The 24,631-nt window shown below is 38.5% G+C and overlaps 2 protein-coding genes across 2 annotated transcripts; both read left to right on the plus strand.

Annotated features, from left to right (window-relative positions):
- The first annotated feature begins 441 nt into the window (after positions 1–441).
- Positions 442–7,746, plus strand: AMY2A (amylase alpha 2A). The gene is made up of 10 exons (XM_072127303.1): positions 442–628; positions 2,534–2,680; positions 2,922–3,119; positions 3,216–3,446; positions 4,039–4,172; positions 5,019–5,141; positions 6,513–6,612; positions 6,698–6,819; positions 7,046–7,171; positions 7,353–7,746. Exons 1-10 carry the CDS (start codon positions 461–463, stop codon positions 7,540–7,542), a joined length of 1,539 nt encoding a protein of 512 aa, XP_071983404.1. The 5' UTR covers positions 442–460; the 3' UTR covers positions 7,543–7,746.
- A 5,910-nt stretch (positions 7,747–13,656) lies between these two features.
- Positions 13,657–21,873, plus strand: LOC140104181 (pancreatic alpha-amylase-like). Its single transcript, XM_072127582.1, has 10 exons — positions 13,657–13,838; positions 18,406–18,552; positions 18,685–18,882; positions 18,984–19,214; positions 19,927–20,060; positions 20,168–20,290; positions 20,386–20,485; positions 20,570–20,691; positions 20,814–20,939; positions 21,500–21,873. The coding sequence occupies exons 1-10, from the start codon at positions 13,671–13,673 to the stop codon at positions 21,687–21,689; spliced, it is 1,539 nt and encodes a 512-aa protein (XP_071983683.1). The 5' UTR covers positions 13,657–13,670; the 3' UTR covers positions 21,690–21,873.
- The last annotated feature ends 2,758 nt before the right edge of the window (positions 21,874–24,631 follow it).

The following is a 24,631-nucleotide window of genomic DNA, read 5'->3' on the forward strand; positions in this document are numbered from 1 at the left end:
TGGATATGTCATTATTAGGACCATAAATAATTTATTAACTATGAAATAAAGCAGCCACATGTCAGCACATTATTTTTACATTTTATCAATGAAAGTTATGTGATATATACTTCTATACTTGTTGTATAGATATTCACTAATATGAGGTAAATTGACACGTACATAATAGGGGGATAGGATGAACCAGCACCCAGGTAAGCAGAGTGACATTTTCCCTACATTACTATAGTTATGTGACTTTTTGTTATCATTGTTCATATATGTTCTGTGTATCATGTTCAATTGATATGAACATGCTACAAAAATGAGAAAACATGTCTTCTTGAGAATTTTCACAATATCTTCACCTGGTTTTGCACAGTAAAGGTCACAGGTGGTCAATAAGAAAAACAAACCATTAGATAACTCATCATATAAAAGAGCTGATCAAGACTGGTACGTTGTCACATTAGCAGGCAGGATGAAGCTCCTTCTTTTGTTGGTGGCTGTTGGGCTATGCTCAGCTCAGTACAATCCCAACACTAGAGCAGGACGGACATCAATTGTACACTTATTTGAGTGGAGATGGGATGACATTGCAGCGGAGTGTGAGAGATACTTGGCACCCAATGGATTTGGAGGAATTCAGGTGGGTAGACGACACAACCTATATGATTGATTATGATGTGTCCAATGTTTTTTACTGTATTACATTATTAACTGATAGTTTCCACATCTAAAACTGTTCGTGGTTTACTGTCTTATTTAAACGGGACCAAAGAAGGATGTGGTGTTGGTAGCAAGATACTTAGCACCCTTATCGTCTTACATTGTATTAAACTTCACTCTTACAGTGTCCAACTGCTTTAATTCATCACTATGGGTAAGCGTTTATCATAATTTTTGTGTGTTTATGCAGTTGATGTGATGTGATGTGGGAGGATATCCAATGATAGTTAGCACTTGCTCTTCATTGGGACTGAATTTTGCCTTCAGTGTTTCGATTAAGATCATTGAAATGTATACCTACCATATGGGCTGTTATCCAGTGGGACTTGGTATTATCCGGTATCCTTCCCTTAGAACATACAGATGAGTGTTGTGTCTGACCTTTTATTGTTAATAAAGTTGTTTTTGGAACCATTTTATGTTAATTTTTTTTTTGGGGGGGGGGGGGTTAGTATTTGGTTTGTGAGCTGTTTTTTGTGATTTGGTTGGGTTGTTCTTCTCCCCCAGATCCATGTGGATTGTTGTTCTTTTGGAATGATTTTTGATCTAGTATTCTCAATATGTAAAAACATACAATACTATGCTCTGGCGGGGGTATGCAACTAACTTTCTTAATGTAGTGAATCTATTTTCCCACTAACTCTATAGTATGCTTCTTAGCTCGGTTGTCAACTGACATGTGCCATATTATCTAAATGTTTCTAAGACTAGAGATAAATCTGCAGTACTTATGTCTTATACAATGTAGCTACTTGTAACCACATGTAGCATAGGCATTTCAGGACAAAATATTGCAAATGTTTGTATGTATGTATGTAAAGCATACACACAGCTATCAACAGTTGAAGTCATTAAGAAATTGATTGAAGATTAACATGAGTTGGTTTTTAGATTATTTAATTAATTATTTGCTTCTCTAATGTTAACCACAGCATCTAATTTATTTGAAAGCCTATCAAATGTTTGAAAGCCAAGGTATGATGCTTTAAAAAAATGTTATTACAAAGAACCAAAAACTTAAATGCACTTCACTCTGTCTTGCAAAAAACAAATTGATGGATATATAGGAGTGCAATGACCCCCCCCCCCCCAAAGTAGAACTTTATAGACTGCCCTGCAGCCCTGTGCACAGGGCAATTTTTCTTTGGACATTTTTCTTTGGACCTTTCCTTTTGCTAGATGGTTACTGAACAATAAGGTTATCCCAAACTGAAAAATGACGCTACTAAAAAGAAGTAGTAAGACAAAAAGCAAGCCAGTATATAGTCATGTTAATAGAACAAGATTCTGCACAGGACACCATCCAACAAAAAAATAGATCTTCTAAATAGAATGTTTAGTGGTGCAATTTGAGGTATCCAAAAAACTGTCTACAAAATGTAAGAAAGAGGTTTTAAATATAAAAGGGACAATATTTGAACTGAAAGAGTCGGTAAGACGCAATGAAGGAGATTTATCAATCTGTCTGCGACATACTTTTGTTGTAGTATGCACTAAAAAAGTGTCTGCACCACATTTAGAATGGGTTTTAGACAGTTTTCTGGCTCTCACATGCCTAGCACGACAAACAGGGCGTGGCCTGTGAAAAGGGGGTGTGACCGAGCGCTAAAAATACTCCTGACACTACAGAATTTCATCCTAATCGGAGGTGCAGATTTATTAGCCAGCAGCAGACCATATTGATCTGGTGCAGAATAAGACTGTCTTACTCTGCATTGTTTAACCCTAGGACACGTTTTATAAAGATGCCCCAATATACCAGTTTCCCTTACTAATGCCTTTTAGGCTACATTTTATACAAGACTTATTTTTTATTCATTTTTAGATTTCTCCTCCAAATGAAAACATTATTGTCACCAATCCATGGAGACCTTGGTGGGAAAGGTACCAGCCTATTAGCTACAAGCTCTGCTCTCGTTCTGGTAATGAGCAACAATTCAGAGACATGGTGACCAGATGTAACAATGTTGGGGTAGGTAAAATTTCTATATAAATCCATTAAATGAGCATAAAGTTGTCCTAACCTTGGTACCATTAAAGATAATCCTAATTGGACTGGTAGCTAATCCCCTCAGACTTCAAAAAGTTTAATCAACTGGTAAACTTATTTATAATTGACACATAAAAATGTTTACATTCTAGTAGCTTTCAACCCCTTGACAGTTGCTAAAAATTAGTGAGACAATAATGTCTTCTAATCTTGTGTTACTTAGGTGTATATCTATGTGGATGCCATCATCAATCACATGTGTGGCTCTGGCGGCGGTGCTGGCACTCATTCAACTTGTGGCAGCTATTTCAATGCTGGATCAAGAGATTTCCCTGCGGTACCATATTCTGGCTGGGACTTTAATGATGGCAAGTGCAGGACTGGCAGTGGAGATATAGAGAACTATGGTGATGCTTACCAGGTACACTTACTGATTATTGCCGGATTATACAGAAATAGATATATCTTAGTCTGCCCATTATCTACCATTGATGGAGACATCTATTTTGGTTCTCAGGTCAGAGACTGCCGTCTTGTTAGTCTTCTGGATCTTGCCTTGGAGAAAGATTATGTCCGTGGAAAGATTGCTGATTTTATGAACAACCTTATTAACATTGGTGTAGCTGGTTTTAGATTGGATGCTGCCAAACACATGTGGCCTGGAGACATTAAGGCTATCACTGACAGACTGAACAATCTCAACACAAGATGGTTTCCTGCTGGATCCAGACCCTTTATCTTCCAGGAGGTAACTTTTTTTTTTACAATATTTTTCCCAGTGTTAGACTGGTATGTTACCAACTGATTGATTATACATTCTATGACTGTTTTCTGTAATATGCAATTTTCTAGAAGGGACTAGAAGCTTATTAATTTATTAATTCTGGTGAATCTCCTCCCAGTGGTAAAAATGGTTCAGGCCAGTCATTAATTGGACTCAATGTGGCCTCTTGTACTGTGTAAGAGGGGATCAAGTGAAGTGAAAGAAAGTCATATTACAGTGTTAGTGTAGGGGCAAGACATGTGTTGGCACAGGACAACACATTGTGCAGGAGCACGCAAACTATGATGGGGGCGAGGAGAATCAGGACCAGAGGAGTACTTGTTCCTATCTGGTCATTTAGTAACCTTTTGGACCGTCAAGAACTGGATATGGGTTCTCCTGGGTAACCAGCACAAAGTAAAGAGGTAGAAGACTAGAGACTGCTAATATGTTGATGTATTTATTGAATTAAAGTAATACTCAAAGTTGTTCATTATGATGGTGGACTTTAACCATTAAATGTAAGTTATGGAACAATAATTAAAAATATTGTTTAGATCTTTTTGGGTTATTATAGGTCATTGATCTTGGAGGAGAAGCTATATCAGCCAATGAATACTTTGGAAATGGAAGAGTCACAGAATTCAAATATGGTGCCAAACTTGGAACAGTTATTCGCAAGTGGAATGGAGAGAAGATGTCTTACTTGAAGTCAGTAGTAGCATAAATCAGCCAATTTACAATGTTAATAATACAGTGTTAATAATTTATTTAAAATTTAAATTTATTTTAAAAAAGATAATAAATGCAAAATGTCTTTATTTTTTTCCCCAATACTTTTTCATGCTATGGAAATTAGTTCAGAAAAGTTAGCTTTCACAGATTGGAAAAAAATTTAAGAGGTGGTGAATTAATTTTTTTTTTGATGTAGCATACTAGAAAGGTGGAAGTCTTACATTTTCAGACAGATTGAGTAATACTGCTAATGATGTGTAGATTTAATGTTCTTACTTTAGAGCACTCCAAAGTAGACTAAATGGGGGTAGTTTATCATTAGACAGGCTCATTGGGAGTGTTCTATAACTGTCTTTGGCGCTTTACTGCCTGTAAGATTTATTTGACTTGGAGTGGCTGGAGTGTTTCTGCGCCAAAACTTGCAACTAAAACGAAAACTTGCATTACATGAATTAAGTCCAATTGTGAGAACTTGGCTATGAAAGTTTAATTAATTTGGTACAAGCAGGGTCGAAGTGGCTTTGCATTGTCCTATGTTCATTTGGCACAATGGAAAGTAAAAAAGCAGCAACTGCACCACAACGGTGCCAAAACAATGCCACACATAGGCAGACAATTTAGAGATACATCAACCCCAATGTTTTAAGAGTTATGTACATTTTAATAGACTTAACAACATGATGTCAAACAAGCTATTTTTCACAAGCTAAATATGTTTTTTAAAAAATGGACCATAGCTCTATAATAAAGGTTTGCTGTATAAAGGTCTGTTACCAGTTAAGAAATATTAGTTATTTATTAGTTTATTTATCCACTCTCTAGAAATTGGGGAGAAGGTTGGGGCTTCATGCCTTCCAACAGAGCCTTGGTCTTTGTCGACAACCATGATAACCAGAGAGGACATGGTGCAGGAGGAGCCTCAATTCTCACCTTCTTCGATGCACGGTACCTTTAGCTTTTTCTCAGTACAATTAAAGTCATTTCAAACCTACGTAGACTTTTTTGTATCTTAATTAGAGATGAGCGAGTATACTTGTTCGAGTATTAGAGTACTCGGAACGGCTCGTTGCTCGGAAGAGTATTTCCCCTGCTTGAGATCGAGCATTTAATTAAGAAAAGACAGTGAAGAACAGTAAAGGATACAATTAAAACAGTGAACACAGGATCATTTAAGTGAAAGAACACAGTGAAGAACAGATTGCAGATCTGCTCACTTAGCCAAAGACACGAGCTCCGACGCTGGATCAGGCATGCAGGAGCGGAGGCTGAAGTGGAGCAGAGCAGGGACTGGAGCGGGCATCATGGAGCAGGCATGGAGGAGCGGAGCGGGCATCACAGAGCGGGTATGGAGGAGCGGGGGCTGGAGCGGTCATGGAGGAGGGGAGCGGGGCTGGAGTGGGCATGGAGGATCAGAGCAGGCATCACGGAGCTGGCATGGAGGAGCGGAGCAGGGGCTGGAGCGGGCATGGAGGATCGGGGCGGGCATCAAGGAGGGGGCATGGAGAAGTGGAGCGGGGGGTGGAGTGGGCATAGAGGAGTGGGGCTGGAGCGGGCAGGGAGGATCGGAGCGGGGGCTAAAGTGGAGGCTAGAGCGAAGTGGGCTGGTGCAGGAACAAAAGCACAGAAAGAACACAGTGAAGAACGCATTGCAGATTTTCTGAACATCTGCTAACTTATCGGAAGACACGTGCGCCGAACGGTGTTCTTCACAATAGTATATGAAGAACATTATGTGTGAAGAACACATTGCAGATGTATGGAAACATATGCAATGTGTTCTTCACACATATTGTTCTTCATATACTATTGTGAAGAACATTGTTCTGCACGCGTGTCTTCCGATAAGTTAGCAGATGTACGGAACATCTACAATGTGTTCTTCACTGTGTTCTTTCAATGTGTTCTTTCAGTGAAAACATCTACAAACATCTGCAATTTGTTCTTCTTTAGTGTTTTTTCAATGTGTTCTGTCAGTGAAAAATGCTCGAGTCTCCCATTGACTTCAATGGGGCTCGTTATTCGAGAGGAGCACTCGAGCATTGGGAAAATTTTGTCTCGAATAACGAGCACTCAAACATTTTAGTGCTCGCTCATCTCTAATCTTAATGCTTTTTAAAAATATAAAACCTTATAGAAAATTGTAATTTGATAATTTCCAGATCTGACATTTTGATTTGGGGTTTTTAACAAGATTATAATCATATATTTTCCCATGAAAGTAAATAGTCAGAATCTTTCATGTATTCATATTAATCACTGTTTTTGATTCACCCATTCAATTTGCTAAACATCTATGTTTACATTCTGACTCTACAGTCTCTACAAGATGGGTGTTGGCTTCATGTTGGCTCATCCCTATGGCGTCACACGTGTTATGTCCAGCTTTAGATGGCCTAGAAACTGGGTCAATGGCAAGGTAAGATTACTACCAATGTGTTTAATATTGCTTCAAGATAAAACTGATAAAAAAAAATAATTAGAAATTGCTACTTTCTTCATAGGATGTAAATGACTGGATTGGACCACCAAGTAACTCTGATGGTTCTACAAAACCTGTCACCATTAATGCTGATACTACATGCGGTAATGACTGGGTCTGTGAGCACAGATGGCGCCAGATCAGGTAAGTGTCTCAAATTGTACGTCTTTCTTTGTTAATATTCTTATAAATTTTAATGGTAATATCATGCACATAATGTAACTGACAATTCGATATTAAGTTTATATTTTATCAGTGAAAACATCTTCGAGACCAATTTTAAAATGTATAACAAATAGTCAGGCTATTCTAAAGCACAATGTATTGCACCTCTTACTGTTTCTAATGAATATTTTGCTCTTTTATTTAGGAACATGGTTATTTTCCGTAATGTGGTAGATGGACAGCCGTTCTCCAACTGGTGGGACAATGGAAGCAATCAAGTAGCATTTGGGCGTGGAAACAGAGGATTTATTGTCTTTAACAATGATGACTGGTAGGAATCTTGTTTAGCTTCTTACTATATATAATATTATAGTCATTTCAATTATTCACAACCAAATATGATAACCAACATTTCTTTTGCAATAGGATGCATTGCATAATAAATTGATCTAAAATCTGCAGACAAAACTTGAATACCTAGAAAGTGTATCATGTTAAGTTATCTGTTTTAGGTACATGGATGTCACACTAAACACTGGTCTGCCAGATGGAACCTACTGTGATGTGATCTCTGGGCAGAAGGAGGGTGGCCGCTGCACCGGTAGACAGATCTCTGTAGGCAGCAATGGCTCTGCTCGCTTCCAGATCAGCAACAATGATGAAGATCCCTTTGTGGCCATTCATGTTGATTCCAGATTGTAATATCTCATACAACCAGACCTTCTATATCACATGTTGTGAAGTGACCTCTATGTTCCAAAGAAACTTGTGTCTCAATTTACAGAAATGCAGGTCTCTAGAACATTGATTCACTCCATGTGGGATAGAAACTCTAACCACCCTTTCTGTATTGTTATTATTCCTGCTCAAGTTTTTATCACCTAATAAACTAACATAAAGCTAGAACTCGGTGTAAAGATTTTTTTTCATCATCGTCTATGATAAGTTAAAATTGAAAGCATTCAAAAAAGAAATTTAAAGAATTCCATTTTGTATTTCAACTTATCCTGTCCTTGTCCTCCACACACAAAATTTTTTAAGGCCATAAAAATCAGAGGAGTTCCAAGGCATTGCAAAGCCACCACTCTGCTTAATCTTCCTTTTTTAGACATACAGGCAGTCCCCGGGTTACATACAAGATAGGGTCTGGAGGTTTGTTCTTAAGTTGAATTTGTATGCAAGTCGAAACTGTATATTTTACAATTGAAGTTGTAGACAAATTTTTTTCTTTTGCCCCAGTGACAATAGGAGTTTCAAAATTTTTGCTGCAATTGGACCAAGAATTATCAATTAAGCTTCATTACAGACACTTTTCAGCTGATCATTGCAGTCTGTGACCTCTGGTGAAGCTCTCTGGATGCTTTACTATAGTCCCAGTGGGCAGAGGGGTCCGTCTGTAACTATGGGTTGTCTGTAAGTCGGGTGTCCTTAAGTAGGGGACCGCCTGTAATGCTAATTCAGAAGCCCTCAAAATGTTATATTTGTTTAATCTTTTCACACAGCAAAATTATTTTTAACATATTGCAGTTGGCTTTTTGTGTACCTCAGAGTCAGAAAAGGTGTCCATTTTTAAGTCTGGGAATAGAAACCTTTAAATTTTATTGTATGCCATACTATGCAGAGTTTTACTTAAGAAAATCTTTTTGCAGGCTATTTTGTAGTCACGCTTGGGTTTTTGACCATGTAGCCCTTTAGAAATCTGGTGGCAGCTGGCAATAGTTTGCTTTTCCTGCCATGTCCATGTAGTGTAGTCACTGTGTCCTTCAACTTTGAACTTGCAAATGGTGCTTCCATTTGTATTTGGACAATGATTCTTTCTCTTTGAAGACCCACTTCTAGGTGTCAGATTTGTACCCCACATACCATAATGTTTAAACACTTAAAAATAAAAGATCATCATGATGTGGATAGAGATTGCATGCATCACCATCCACCCCAAAATAAACACCTCATAGCAATAGTAACAAAGTCCCCTGTTCCACAACAAAAAAAAGTTCAGGAATACTGTAACATCTGTGTCAATGTCATTTTCTTTCTGTGGATTGCAGCTGAGAAGATGATGATTGTTCAGCACCACACCGATCTTTTTTTTTTTGCAGCCTAGCTTTGTTTTTTTGACAGTTAATCCACTGTGATTGACAACTTCTCACACTTCTCACATTGCTTACCTGCACTCTGTGTTGTCTGAATCTCGGAGTGCTAGCCCAATCACTATCAGGACCTAAGCTCTGAGATGATATAAGAATCCTGCTTACCCTTCTTAGGGTGCTGGCTAGAGATGAGCGAGCACTAAAATGCTCGGGTGCTCGTTATTCGAGACGAACTTTTCCAGATGCTCGAGTGCTCGTCTCGAATAACGAGCCCCATTGAAGTCAATGGGAGACCCGAGCATTTTTTTAATAAAACTGAACAGTAAAAGAACAGTGCAAAAAAAAAATTTTCAGATGTTTGCAGATGTTTTACTTCTAAGAACTAGAGATGAGCGAGTATACTCGTCCGAGCTTGATGCTCGTTCGAGTATTAAGGTACTCGAAACGGCTCGTTGCTCGGACGAGTATTTCCCCTGCTCGAGATCGAGCATTTAATTAAAAAAACACAGTGAAGAACAATGAAGAATAGAATAAAAACAGTGAACACTGTGAACACAGGATCATTTAAGTGAAAAACACAGTAAAGAACACAGTGAAGAATAGATTACAGATGTTCGGCACATCTGCTTACTTGTCGGAAGATACGCGCGGAACGGTGCGAACAAAATAGTATGTGAAGAACAATATATATGTGTGAAGAACACATTGAAGAACACGGTGAGCAGGACAGAGACACCGGGGAGCAGCACAGAGACACCGGGGAGCAGCACAGAGACACCGGGGAGCGGCACGGAGACATCGGGCAGTGGCACGGAGACATCGGGCAGCGGCACGGAGCGGCACGGAGACATCGGGGCACGGAGGCATCGGGGCACGGAGACATCGGGGCACGGAAACATCGGGGCACGGAGACATAGGGGCACGGAGACATCGGGGCACGGAGACATCGGGGCACGGAAACATCGGGGCACGGAGACATAGGGGCACGGAGACATCGGGGCACGGAGACATCGGGGCACGGAGGCATCGGGGCACGGAAACATAGGGGCACGGAGACATAGGGGCACGGAGACATCGGGGCACAGAGGCATCGGGGCACGGAGGCATCGGGGCACGGAGACATAGGGGCACGGAGACATAGGGGCACGGAGACATCGGGGCACGGAGGCATCGGGGCACGGAGACATAGGGGCACGGAGACATAGGGGCACGGAGACATAGGGGCACGGAGACATAGGGGCACGGTGACATCGGGGCACGGAGACATCGGGGCACGGAGACATCGGGGCACGGAGACATAGGGGCACGGAGACATAGGGGCACGCAGACATCGGGGCACGGAGACATCGGGGCACGGAGACATCGGGGCACGGAGACATCGGGGCACGGAGACATAGGGGCACGGAGACATCGGGGCACGGAGACATCGGGGCACGGTGACATCGGGGCACGGAGACATCGGGGCACGGAGACATCGGGGCACGGTGACATCGGGGCACGGAGACATCGGGGCACGGTGACATCGGGGCACGGAGACATCGGGGCACGGTGACATCGGGGCACGGTGACATCGGGGCACGGTGACATCGGGGCACGGTGACATCGGGGCACGGAGACATAGGGGCACGGAGACATAGGGGCACGGAGACATCGGGGAGACTTCAGTGGAAGAAGAGCAGCGGATCCCGGGACAGCGTATCTCCCGACAAGTAAGCAGATGTGCCGAACATCTGCAATCTATTCTTCACTGTGTTTTTCACTTAAATGATCCTGTGGTCACTGTGTTCACTGTTTTTATTCTATTCTTCACTGTTCTTCACATCTGCTAACTTGTCGGGAGATAATATACACGCGGAACAGTGAAGAATAGATTGCAGATGTTTGCATACATCTGCTAACTTATCAGAAGACATTCTTTTTCAATTAATTAACACATTTTATTCCCGAACCATGGTCCCTTTGAAAAATGCTCGAGTCTCCCATTGACTTCAATGGGGCTCGTTATTCGAGACGAGCACTCGAGCATCAGGAAAAGTTCGTCTCGAATAATGAGCACTCGAGCATTTTAGTGCTCGCTCATCTCTAGTAAGAACACATTGAAATAACACTATTCTTCACTTTGCAGGTGTTCGCGCGTGTCTCCCGCTAAGTTAGGAGATGTGCACAAACATCTGGAATGTGAAGAATAGTGTTCTTTCAATGTGTTCTGCACTTAAATGGTCCTGTATTCACTGTTTTTAATGTTTTAATTCTATTCTTCACATTGCAGGTGTGCGCGCGTATCTCCCGATAGGTTCGGAGATACGCGCGCACAGCTGCAAAGTGAAGAATAGTGTTATTTAAATGTGTTCTGCCCTTAAATGGTCCTGTATTCACTGTTTTTAATGTTTTAATTCTATTCTTCACATTGCAGGTGTGCGCGCGTGTCTCCCGATAGGTTCGGAGATACGCGCGCACAGCTGCAAAGTGAAGAATAGAATTAAAACATTAAAAACAGTGAATACAGGACCATTTAAGTGCAGAACACATTGAAAGAACACTATTCTTCACATTCCAGATGTTCTGAACATCTCCTAACTTAGCGGAGACACGCGCAATCACCTGGAAAGTGAAGAATAGTGTTATTTCAATGTGTTCTTACAAGTAAAACATCTGCAAACATGTGTAATATTTTTATATTTACTGCTCATCTCGAGCCGGCGAGATACTCATCCGAGTAACGAGCCGGTCCGAGTATGCTAATACTCGATCGAGCAGTATACTCGGACGAGTATACTCGCTCATCTCTAGTGCTGGCTATAAAGTTTTCCTCTTACCATACCATTCTTGTGATTCTCGTGACTCTTTTTTCCTGGTATACTGACTGGACTATTCTACTGTCTTGTACATTCTGTGTTGTGCCTTGGCTCTGGTGACTATTTTAATCTGTTTATACTGTCTTGTCTATGTCTCTATGTTTTTCACTTTCATGCAGGGAGGGATCATCTACCCACCACCTAATGTGGGTGGGACAATAGGAAAGAACAGATAGGAAGGGGAAAATCTCAAGGTCAACTGTTTCTACCTGTGTTTTCAGTCTGTTCTCAGACCCTATGTGATCAAATACCTTGAAACAAAATGTTTAAGTTATTGACTTTGGTATAACTGCCTTGGCATCTATGGGATGTGCTAAAACACAAATCCTATACATTGAGATCCCACTTTCAAACTTGCTGCTTGTGGATTCCATACCTCAATAGTTTAAACATTTTTGTTGTCATAATAAAGACCTACAAACTATTTATCAGCTGGTAAACCATCATTATTTTTTTATACATTAGTGCTAATTGAAAAGTAGCACTTGACTCTTTGAAGGTTTTACAATTGTGTAAATAAATAAACCCATCTGTACAACACATGACACACTCTACCATGCCATTAAACCAAAACTAGGCCAAATCGGAGAAACATGGAATAAGTATCATCCAGGTCTTCAATTGCCACTAAAGAACTGAACTTCAGCAACTAATAACATCATACTAAGGACTTAGGCCCATCTGGAAATGACATTTAGAAACTATTATGAAAACATTCAAGAAAGTTGACATGCAGTTCTCAGAGAACCCCTCCCAAAGAGTTTCATCTCAGTCTTTACATGCCTCAGCATGTTGAATATTCAAGTTTATGACAGGTTAAAAAATACAGTTAAAACAATACAGTTCAAAGATGGTGTTCTTTCTTGCAAAAAAAGAACTGTGCTGGACGACTGGGTTCAAAAACACTTGTGATGTGTTTAGAGAAAACGTCCATGTTCATCTGAAGAAGAGGCTGGAATTGGTTAAACTTGATTTTCATAATCTAATAAAGTCTTATTTGAAAACTAGTCAACCAGTGTGGTCTCCCTTTTTTTCATGTGCGAATACCTCCTTGTTGTAGCACTTCTGATCTAGGCTTCCGGTGACCTGAGTGACAGTCTAATTAGCTTATAATCCTTTTGGTCCAAATCTTCATCAAAATATATATTTTTTTTTTCAAGGGATGAAAGTTAAAGTTATAGGGTCAATTCAGACAAATATGATTTAAAATCTGCAGGACTTGTGAATTTAGAAAATCTAATTAATTTAAAGTTCGATACACAGAAGAATTTGTGTGGCACTGGTGCTTAAATTATTGATGTATTAATTGAATAAATCCTTATTATCAGATTGGTAAGGGTCCAACACCCAACAAGCCCACATATCAATTGCTCCCATATCAATAGAGGATGGAATCGGAAGCAGACAGTTCCATTCTGTGATGGGTGGTCACATCAGGTTATTGCAAATCAGATTCATCCTATTGACCCAGTTCAGTGATTCGGTTATGCTAATAGTAACAACTACCTTCAATTGATGTTTGTCTCTATTCTGTGTCATACAAAATACATTTTTACCAATACAAATGCTATTTATCTGATTTACTTTTAGATGTGATTTGTAATTTGCTAAAATTGTGTGCTTTATTTATCAAATTTTATGTGTTTTGTTTTAATCTTTGTAATTCTTGTGTTATATTTGCTCCTATATCCTTTAGTAGACTCATTTTCCTCAGTTCATTATGTACTAGTAACAAACATCTACATGTGAGAATTTCCAGACTGTTGTCACCTGGCTTCTTATATCACAGAAAAAAGTTACAGGTGCTCATTCAGAAATGCAAATTGTTACATAACTGATAGTATAAAAGAAACAAAAACAGTACAACCCCACATTAGCAGGCAGAATGAAGCTCCTTCTTCTGTTGGTGGCTGTTGGGCTATGCTCAGCTCAATACAATCCCAACACTAGAGCAGGACGGACATCACTTGTCCACTTATTTGAGTGGAGATGGGATGACATTGCAGCAGAGTGTGAGAGATTTTTGGCACCCAATGGATTTGGAGGAGTTCAGGTAGGTAGGCAACACCTGTTATATTAATCAATTGTACTTATAGGACATCTATCAGCAGATTACTTGTGATAGAGTATCCTGATTAGAGTGCTTATTCAGTCTAGGGGATAGGGGGACTGTTTTTAAGATGTTTTTTTGCCTCTTTATTAATGGAATATGACATTTGTTAAAGTGCCAGAGGCCAGAGGTTGACAGCGCCCGAGCGCCTTGTGGCTTCCCCGACTTTAATTTCTGCACACCCCTGCTACAAGCCTCCTCCTGCTCTCAGCCAGTGATATCAGGGGGCCAGGGCATGATGAGAACAGGGCGTGAGCTCTCTCATAATTTCCCGGCCAGGAGCAGGAGAAGGCTTGCAGCGGGGATGTTCATAAATTAAAGTTTGGGAAAGCCGTGAGGCACTCAGGCACCGTCAGCCTGAGCACCTCCGGCACTTTTACAAAGTTCATATTTCGTAAATAAAGAGGCAAAAATACGTTTCAAAAACAGTCTTTCCATTGCCTAGACCTAATTAGGACACTCTATCACCAGTAATATTTTTTTCCCCTTTGAGATTGTGCCATTGTAAAAACTATTATGGTGATATTATACTAGCGTAAATGGCCACTGTTGATGCTTGAGATATCTCACTAGTTCCTGGGCTATGCCAGGACAGGCAAATGTTTACACCTGCAAGATCATATGCAGCTTAGCAATCAGTGGCAAACCACAGAAAGTAGCTGCTAACGCATAAGTGTCACAATACCCTTAAAGATTTATCGAAATATTTATGAAATCAGTTTATCATACGACCAGCACATAATAATTTAATGATAATAATTAAAAAAAATATATACACTATTATCTGCCCTAATATAAATGTACATTTTTATTGAAGATTTGTAGACTTTAGATTTATTGGAATTTATATTTTAGTCATTTGTATAGTTTCGATTTTCTTTTTTTTTACTTTTGCGTAACACAAACATTTCTTTTCTACAAAAATATAATTTGTTGTGCCACCACATTGTAAAGGCTGTTTTTTTGCTTTTAGATTTAATGAATGCAATTTGGGGATTTAAACAGTTTTCTAATTTATTTTTATTAAAATTTAAAAAAATCATTACAGAACTAAAATTTTGGAATTCAGGTTTATTATTATTTATAAAATAGGTTATTATGCACAGTATATAAAAAATGTGGGTTATTATGTAGCCTTTTTTTAAAGATGAAACATAATTTATACTGCACAATGAATGAACCAAAAGTGTTTCTTTAGTATATTACTTGGAACATTAACTAATGCAAATAGAAATGGGGTTTGCCACCGGGTATAAAGGTTTTTATATTTTGATGGATCTAAATTATGGGGCGCAATGATACCTAACATGGTGATGATCAGGGCCAGATTAAGGTTGGGGGGGGCCCCTGGGCGCAAAATATGGTGGAGGCCCCCATTGAATGTAGTCCAGACAGGGAACAGCAATCGCTATATACCGCCCCCCAGCTTAACCATATACAGCCTCCCTAGCAACCACTATATACAGCTCCCCCAGCAATCACTGTATACAGCTCCCCCAGAAATCACTATATACAGCTCCCCCAGCAATCACTATATACAGCTAACCCAGTAATCACTGTATACAGCTCCCCCAGCAATCACTGTATACAGCTAACCCAGCAATCACTATATACAGCTCCCCCAGCAATCACTGTATACAGCTAACCCAGCAATCACTATATACAGCTCCCCAAGCAATCACTGTATACAGCTCGCCCAGCAATCACTGTATACAGCTCACCCAGCAATCACTATATACAGCACCCCCAGCAATCACTATATACAGCTCCCCCAGCAACCACTATATACAGCTCCCCTGAGAAACCGCTATATACAGCTCCCCCAGCAATCACTATATACAGCTCCCCCAGCAATCACTCTATACAGCTCCCCCAGCAACCACTGTATATAGCTCCCCCAGCAATCATTGTATACAGCTAACCCAGCAATCACTGTATACAGCTAACACAGCAATAACTGTATACAGCTCCCCCAGCAACCAATGCATACAGCTCCCCCCGCAATAACTATATACAGTTCCCCCAGCAATCACTATATACAGCTCCCCCAGCAATCTCTGTATAAAGCTCCCCAAGCAATCACTGTATACAGCTCCCCCAGCAATCACTATATGCAGCTCCCCCAGCAATCACTGTATACAGCTCCCCCCGCAATCACTATATACAGCTCACCCAGCAATCACTATATACAGCTCCCCCAGCAATCACTGTATACAGCTCCCACAGCAATCACTGTATACAGCTTCCCCAGCAATCACTGTAAACAGCTCCCCCAGCAATCACTATATACAGCTCCCCCAGCAATCACTGTATGCAGCTCCCCCAGCAATCACTGTAATCACTGCAAACCCTATAATAACTATATAAAGACCCCTATAATAACTATATACAATCCCCCTATTATAACTATATACAGTGCCCTTATAATAACTATATGAACCCCCTATAACTATATACAGTCCCCCTATAATAACTATATACAGTGCCCTTATAATAACTATATAAACCCCCTATAATAACTATATACAGTCCCCCTATAATAACTATATACAGTCCCCTATAATAACTACATACAGTCCCCCTATAATAATTATATACACACCCACTATAATAACTATATACATCCCCTATAATAACTAAATACAATCCCCCTATTATAACTATATACAGTGCCCCTATTACTATATATACCCCCTATAATAACTTTATACAGTCCCTCTGTAATAACTATATACAGTCCCCTATAATAACTACATACAGTCCCCCTATAATAATTATATACACACCCACTATAATAACTATATACATCCCCTATAATAACTAAATACAATCCCCCTATTATAACTATATACAGTGCCCCTATAATAACTATAGGAGAAACAAAAGGGGCAGGACTAGCACTCCTTAAATATATATGGTCAGGGTCAAAAGTCATACAAAAACACACCAATAATATATTCAAAAGGAGAAAGAAGTATGCTATAAGACCCAAATTCAAAGTATAAACAAATTTATTTGTACCGTGGTACACCACAACACAAAATCACATATAAAAACATTTAACATTATTATTATAAAAATATTTATTTTCAGATAGCGATTTGGCTCTATTGTCAATTGAGTACTTCATACCTTCATATAGTTGTTTGTTTGGGTTTTGCCATCTTGGTTTTATGTATTGCCATCATTTTTCAGTTTACACTGTTGTGATATACGTGCAGTTAGGAGAGGTCGCTGAGAGTAGGGGGAGCTGGCGGCTGTCAGGAGGACCAGCATTACCATATGCTAGGTCTTCCTACTGTATTGTGTTTGTGTGTTTTCCACACTTTTTAAATGTTTTTATATGTGATTTTGTGTTGTGGTGTACCACGGTACAAATAAATTTGTTTATACTTTGAATTTGGGTCTTATAGCATACTTCTTTCTCCTTTTGAATATATTATTCCTATAATAACTATATACACCCCATATAACTATTTACAGTCCCCCTATAATAACTATATACAGTCCCCTTATAATAACTATATACACCGGCCTATAATAACTATATACAGTTCCCATATTACTATATACACCCCCTATAATAACTATATACATTCCCCATAAAAAATATATACAATCTCCCTATAATAACTATATACACCCCCTATAACAACTATATACAGATTTCTATTATTTCTATACACCCCCACCCTCATAATAAATATATACAATCCCCCTATAATAACTGTATACAGTCCTAGATAAAATACTAAAATTGTACTCACCCTCCATCGTTCCCATGATGCGCGCTGTCTTCATCCTCCCTCGCGGTGTCAGGGTGGAGATCGTATTTAAACAAAGATGGCGGCGCCCTGCTACAGCCTGCACCGTGAGTCGCGGCGCGGTGATGTCATATGCTGTGACGTCCCACTCTGCGACGTGACCCAGCAGCAGGGAACTTATTGTTCCCTCGCTCTGCCACAGACTAAAGGCAGAAACGTCGGTGGGATTTGACCCGCGGCCGGGGGAGCCCGGCGCCAAATACATTGCCCCAATTTGGTGGGGGCCCCCTTTAAAGGCAAAGTGCGCCCCGGGAGCCTCCCCTATGATCCGGCTCTGGTGATGATCTTATTTGTTGATTTTTATATCAGTTCTAGGCAAAGGAGGGTGATTTGAACTTCTAGGTTTTTTGAATATTTATTTATTTTTTAACTTTTTAAAATTTTATTTAAACAAATTTTTAGGCACTCTACGGTACTTTAACCATAGGGAGCCTTTTTACTTCTGCCATAAAATGCAATATTACTGGAGCATTTTAAAAACCACTGCAATGGTTGCAATCAATAAAAATATTTTATTTACTATTTGGTATTGCCTATATACTGTATATATATATATATATATATATATATATATATATATATATATATTTATTTTTTAGTGCAGAATATTATATATTGTATTTATTTATGCATACTAAATGTATCATAATTTATGTATAACATTTAGATGTTTATGTATTTTCTAGATTTCACCACCAAATGACCATATTGTGCTTAGCAATCCATGGAGACCCTGGTATCAAAGGTACCAGCCTATCAGCTACAAGCTCTGCTCCCGCTCTGGTAATGAGCAACAATTCAGAGACATGGTGACCAGATGTAACAACGTTGGGGTAAGAGTTTTTAAAAAGTAATCAAAAGAAATAATTAAAAAATTAGAATTGTCTTTATCTAGGACTTTTAATACATTTGTTATTGTTGACCATTAACATAACAGCGATGTCTTCTAATCCCTTATTCCTTAGGTGTATATCTATGTGGATGCCATCATCAATCACATGTGTGGCGCCGGAGGTGGAGCTGGTACTCATTCAAGCTGTGGAGGTTATTTCAATGCTGGTTCAAAAGATTTTCCTTCTGTGCCATATTCTAACTGGGACTTTAATGATGGCAAGTGCAGGACTGGCAGTGGAGAAATTGAGAACTATGGTGATGTTTACCAGGTACGTATGTTCCTGTTCCTTCCTGAAAAGCAAGTGTATACTTAACAAAGAGGTTTCAGATATTAATCTAAAAACTGTTCACATCTGTTTCATCTACTCAGGTCAGAGACTGTCGCCTTGTTGGTCTTCTGGATCTTGCCTTGGAGAAAGACTATGTCCGTGGAAAGATTGCTGATTTTATGAACAACCTTATTAACATTGGTGTAGCTGGTTTTAGATTGGATGCTGCCAAACACATGTGGCCTGGAGACATCAAGGCTATCACTGACAGACTGAACAATCTCAACACAAGATGGTTTGCTGGTGGATCCAGACCCTTTATCTTCCAGGAGGTAATGTTTTTATGTCATGTTTCAATTCTCTGAATTTTACATTTTTACATTTTCATTTTCAGATGAATGAAAATCGGTTATTTGATGTGTAGATTTATAGTTTACCATGGACAAAATTTGAAATCACACTATTATTCCGTAGCTAAAGGTCTGGAACACCAGGCTACCCCTTTGAGAACTGTACAAAATATTTCAAAATATAAATATAACCAGTGGCATGTCTCCAGCTCTGTGTTTTCTGTCTGGACTGCAAGTGTGGCAGATATCAGCTGTGGATGGGAATGTGGAGTGCAGCAGGGTCATTAAAATTCCCCACGGGGTTTGCATTGAACCCAGTCCCCTTGATTACAGGCAGTTCCCGGGTTACATACAAGATAGGGACTGTAGGTTTGTTCTTAAGTTGAGTTTGTATGTAAGTCGGAACTGTATATTTTATCATTGTAATCCCAGCCAGAACTTTTTTGGTCTCTGTGACAATTGGATTTTAAAAATGTGTCATAAGAATCAGGATTAACACTAAAGCTTCATTACAGACACATTAGATAACTGTTACAGCTAGGACTAAAATATAATAAATTACCAATATCCAGTGGTCCGTTTGTAACTAGGGGTCGTATGTAAGTCGAGTGTTCTTAAGTAGAGGACCGCCTGTATTTGATGTTATTCTTTTTTTTGGCCTAAGCAGTAATAGCATTTATCATTATGGTGGTAGGTCATTGATCTTGGTGGAGAAGCCATTTCTTACAGTGAATACTTAGGAATCGGAAGAGTCACAGAATTCAAATATGGTGCCAAACTTGGAAATGTTATCCGCAAGTGGAATGGGGAGAAGATGTCTTATTTGAGGTAAATTTTTATATTCATAAGCACAATTTGAACCATAATAGAAAACTATTAGAAGTAAACTTCATAATTTTTAAGGAGCCATTATAACGTGCACTTTTCCACTATAGGAACTGGGGAGAAGGCTGGGGATTTATGGCCTCAAACAGAGCCTTGGTCTTTGTGGACAACCACGATAACCAAAGAGGACATGGTGCTGGAGGAGCCTCAATTCTCACCTTCTTTGATGCACGGTAATGTTAGTTAAAAAAAATAAAAAAAATATTATTAAATTAGTTTATATTCTTTCATTCTGCTTAGCACCTATGTTTACCTTCTGGCTTCACAGTCTTTACAAGATGGGAGTTGCCTTCATGTTGGCTCATCCTTATGGAGTTACACGTGTCATGTCTAGCTACAGATGGCCTAGAAACTGGGTCAATGGCAAGGTATCATTACTTACCATACACTAAATAAAGGTTTAGGCTGAGTGTAGTTAGAAAATAATAGGTATCTGCTTCTTTCTTTTATAGGATGTCAATGACTGGATTGGACCACCAAGTAACTCTGATGGATCCACCAAGTCTGTGACTATTAATGCTGATAGTACTTGCGGTAATGACTGGGTCTGTGAGCACAGATGGCGCCAGATTAAGTAAGTTGAAAAATATCTTCACAAATATATTACAATATATGTTGTACTATATGTTTGGTGTATTGCATTCACATTTTTTTCTTAAATTAAATTATTAATTTGTTTTATGTTCTCTTATCCAGGAACATGGTTATTTTCCGTAATGTGGTAGATGGACAGGCCTTTACTAACTGGTGGGACAATGGAAGCAATCAAGTAGCATTTGGACGTGGAAACAGAGGATTCATTGTCTTTAACAACGATGACTGGTAGGAATTATGTTTGGCTTTATATATATTTATAGTAATCCCACTTAATTCACAACTTCTGTAATTTTTTTTTTACATTTTGAAACATAGAAAACTTGTCTACCTCACTTCTTCTACAATCATTTATGTGTGATCTATTATTCTACTCTTGAACTAGATACATGAGTGGATATATGTAAAATCTGGATACAGACATTACCCGATTTACAGATGACCCCTAGATACAGACGGCCCTCTCTGCCCACTATTACCTCTGGAGAAGCTCTCTGGGTGTAAGGGTTCTGTACTGAAGTTTTATTAATAATCCTTGTTCCCATAACAGCACAAAATTTAGAGAATGCCAATTGCCAAAAAAAGTTGGTCTGGAGTTGCCCTTATAAAATATACCTGTTCCGACTTACATACAAATTCAACATAAGACCAAACTTAACAACCTTATCTTGTACATAACCTGGGGACTGCCTGTAATGAATTTTCTGAAAATATGCAAAGAAGTCTAGATAGTCACAAAAAAAAATTTGGTTAATTACATACTTCACATCTTATAAAATCTATTTTAGGTACATGGATGTCACACTAAACACTGGTCTCCCAGCTGGAACCTACTGTGACGTGATCTCTGGACAGAAGGAAGGTAGTCGCTGCACCGGTAAACAGATCTCCGTAGGAAGCACTGGCTCTGCTCGCTTCCAGATCAGCAACAATGATGAAGATCCTTTCGTGGCCATTCATGTTGATGCCAGATTGTAATTTCCTTTAAAAAAAACAAATACCTTTCATACCCCATTTTGTCAGCGGACTCTCCCGTCCTAAAGAAACATGAGTTCATATTTAAATAAATACAGGTCTTTAAAATATTGAAAACTTTCTGTATTCTTAATAATTCTGCTTATATTTTCATCATCAAATAAAGAAATGCTAATCTCAAAAGTGATCTTATTGTGACAAAATGTTTTAAATTTTAACTTCACACTGGTAAAAATGGAATAATTTAAGCCCCAACCATAATATAAAATACACACCATATGCATGCCACAGTGTATATTATTTTATTATTATTTATTATTTTATTATTTTAAAATAAAATTAAATACAAAAAAAATTAAGCCCCAATTATAACCATCCCACATGCCAGGAATGTCATTGTTTTCTTCCACTAGTCCTGCCAAATTATGCACCATAATATGCCAAAAACAAAATACATTCTAGATATTACTAGTAATTACTAGTAATACTATTCTAGGTATTACTGAAAATCCAAAGCTCTTCACTGTGAAAAGCCCAAAAAATTGAACATGAATCCTTAAACATAATATAAAGTCTTTTGTTATTGGTTGTGCTTTGTCTTGTGTTTGTTGTTGTGCCAGTTAACATTTCATTTCAAATTGAGAGGCACCAAATCCTCAAACCTTGGTTTATGACACTGGGAGATCACTATGAGCATGGGCAGAGATATCAGCATTATTCTACACAGCGTGTACCAGTGCTTGTAAATGAACTGCCAGAGGTTCACAGAAGCCTCTACACAGGTGGAATATAAGAAAAAGAATGTTTTTATAAAGGCCAAAGAAAATAACCTTCTTGACATTTTGATACTCTCTAATGGCTAAGGTCCCTTCATCAGGCATGTTAGAACAGGCTTTCCAAGGTAACACAGATTTTATACAGGGAATCGGGATCAGGGAAGTAATTCAAAAGAAAAGAAAAAAACAATAACAAATCTGGGAAACAAGATCCTTAACCCCTTATCTCTGCACCTGTTTTCCAAGTTAATTTAATTTTTTTTGTCAATGTCTTCTTCAATCTATACAATTTTTATTTTTCTGTCCCTTTAGCTGCATTGGGTCTTGTTTTTTTAGGACAAAATGTAGTTTTTAATAGTATATAGTATAGTAATTGTATTTTTGTTTTGATTTGTCTTACTGATGAACTCCATTTCTGTAGAGTATATTAAAAAAAGAAATAATGCAAATCTAGCATTCATAAAGTTCATAAAGTTATTTTTTATAAAGTAATTCATTAAAAAAACTATTATAATTTTCAATTGTAATTTTTATGGTATGGGTATGCGTGTGTCTTTAAATTTTATTTTATTAAAGAGGCCAGAGATTTTGTGTGTTGATATAATTTTTATTTCATTTTTCTTACTTCATTGATTTTTTTTTTTACATGAAAATTTTTTAACAATATTTCTATTACTTTGTTTCAGAAGGTAACACTGAAAGGAGATCACTTGATCTTTTGTACAATAGACTGCACTGCCTATGTAGTGCAGTGCATTACTATGTCAGCTAGTGACAGGCCTCCAGCCTGACCTAATAGAGAGTTACATGTGACACCATTGACACCCTATGAACTTTTCCGATCTCAGGTGACTGGGAGAGTCGTAACACAGCCCAGAAGAGGGACTAGGAGGACCTGATGTCCTGAAATTCAGGACCTTAGGAAGGTGTTGAATCAGACGAAGTATCTTCAACAGACGCCATAAAAAGCTGATATTCTCAAATCTATCTCTTATTTTTGGACATCAAATTGCCCTTTAACCCCTTAACGCTGAAGCCACTTTTCACCTTCCTGACATGGACCATTTTTTAAAATCTGACATGTGTCTATTTAAGTGGTTATAACTTTGGAACGCTTTAACATATCCAGTTGATTTTGAGATTGTTTTTTCGTGACACATTGTACTTCATGCTGGTTGAGAAATTTAATAAATATATTTAGTATTTATTTATGAAATAAATGGAAATTTGGCAAAAATTTTGAAAAAAACAATGTTTTCCAAATTCAAAATTTTCTACTTTTTGGAAAGTTGGTCATATCACTAAAATAACTTGATAACTAACATTTTCCATATGTCTACTTTAACTTGGCATCATTTTTCAAACATCTTTTCCTTTATTTAGGATGTTAGGAGGCTTATAACTTTAGGTGCAATTTTTCAGATTTTCACGAAAATCATCAAAACCTACTTTTGGAGGGTCAATTTAGTTAGAAGGGACTTTATAAGGCCCACATGACAGAAACCCCCCACAAATGACACCATTTTAGAAACTACACCCCTCAAAATATTCAAAACAACCTTTGGGAATTTTGTTAACCCTTTGAGCGTTTCATGAGCGTGAAAGATAAATGAAAGTGAAATTAGAGAAATGTAATTTTATCTTACTATAGATTCATTGAACACTAAAATTTGCACCTTCACAATGAGTTAAAAAGGAAAATGCATTTTACAATGTTGAGGGCAATTCCTCTTGAGTATGCCAATACCCATTTTGTCACTGTACCCTTCTGTACGGGCACAGGGGGGCACTTGGAATGGAAAGAGCGTTGTTTCGTTTTTGCAGGGTAAATATGGCTGAAAAAGTTTACATGTGTCAGGATGCATTTGGAGAGCCATAGTGGTACCAAAACAGAGGAAAGCCCCAACATGAGACACCATTTTGGAAAGTACACCCCTTGGAGAGTTTAGCAACGTGTAATTTGTGTATTTTCCCCAACAGGTGTTTGATTCAATTAGGCCCCAAAAGGGAAAAAAGGTGAAAATTTTCTCAAAAAAGTCACTTTTACCCCAAATTTTTGTAAGCCACAAGGGATAAAAGATGAAACAACCCCATAAATGTGTAAAACTATTTCTCCTAAGCACAGAACTGCACCACTTTTGCATATAAAGTGTTGTATGGGTGCAAAGT

This window comes from Engystomops pustulosus, chromosome 10 (genome assembly GCF_040894005.1).
Source record: "Engystomops pustulosus chromosome 10, aEngPut4.maternal, whole genome shotgun sequence".
Taxonomy (NCBI): Eukaryota; Metazoa; Chordata; class Amphibia; order Anura; family Leptodactylidae; genus Engystomops; species Engystomops pustulosus.

Coding starts and splice junctions, on each gene's coding strand:
- AMY2A (XM_072127303.1), top strand. CDS start 461: ATGAAGCTCCTTCTTTTGTTGGTGGCTGTTGGGCTATGCTCAGCTCAG. Junction 3,120..3,215: donor ACTATGGTGATGCTTACCAG/GTACACTTACTG, acceptor TTTGGTTCTCAG/GTCAGAGACTGCCGTCTTGT. Junction 3,447..4,038: donor GACCCTTTATCTTCCAGGAG/GTAACTTTTTTT, acceptor GGGTTATTATAG/GTCATTGATCTTGGAGGAGA.
- LOC140104181 (XM_072127582.1), top strand. CDS start 13,671: ATGAAGCTCCTTCTTCTGTTGGTGGCTGTTGGGCTATGCTCAGCTCAA. Junction 13,839..18,405: donor ATGGATTTGGAGGAGTTCAG/GTAGGTAGGCAA, acceptor TGTATTTTCTAG/ATTTCACCACCAAATGACCA. Junction 19,215..19,926: donor GACCCTTTATCTTCCAGGAG/GTAATGTTTTTA, acceptor TTATGGTGGTAG/GTCATTGATCTTGGTGGAGA.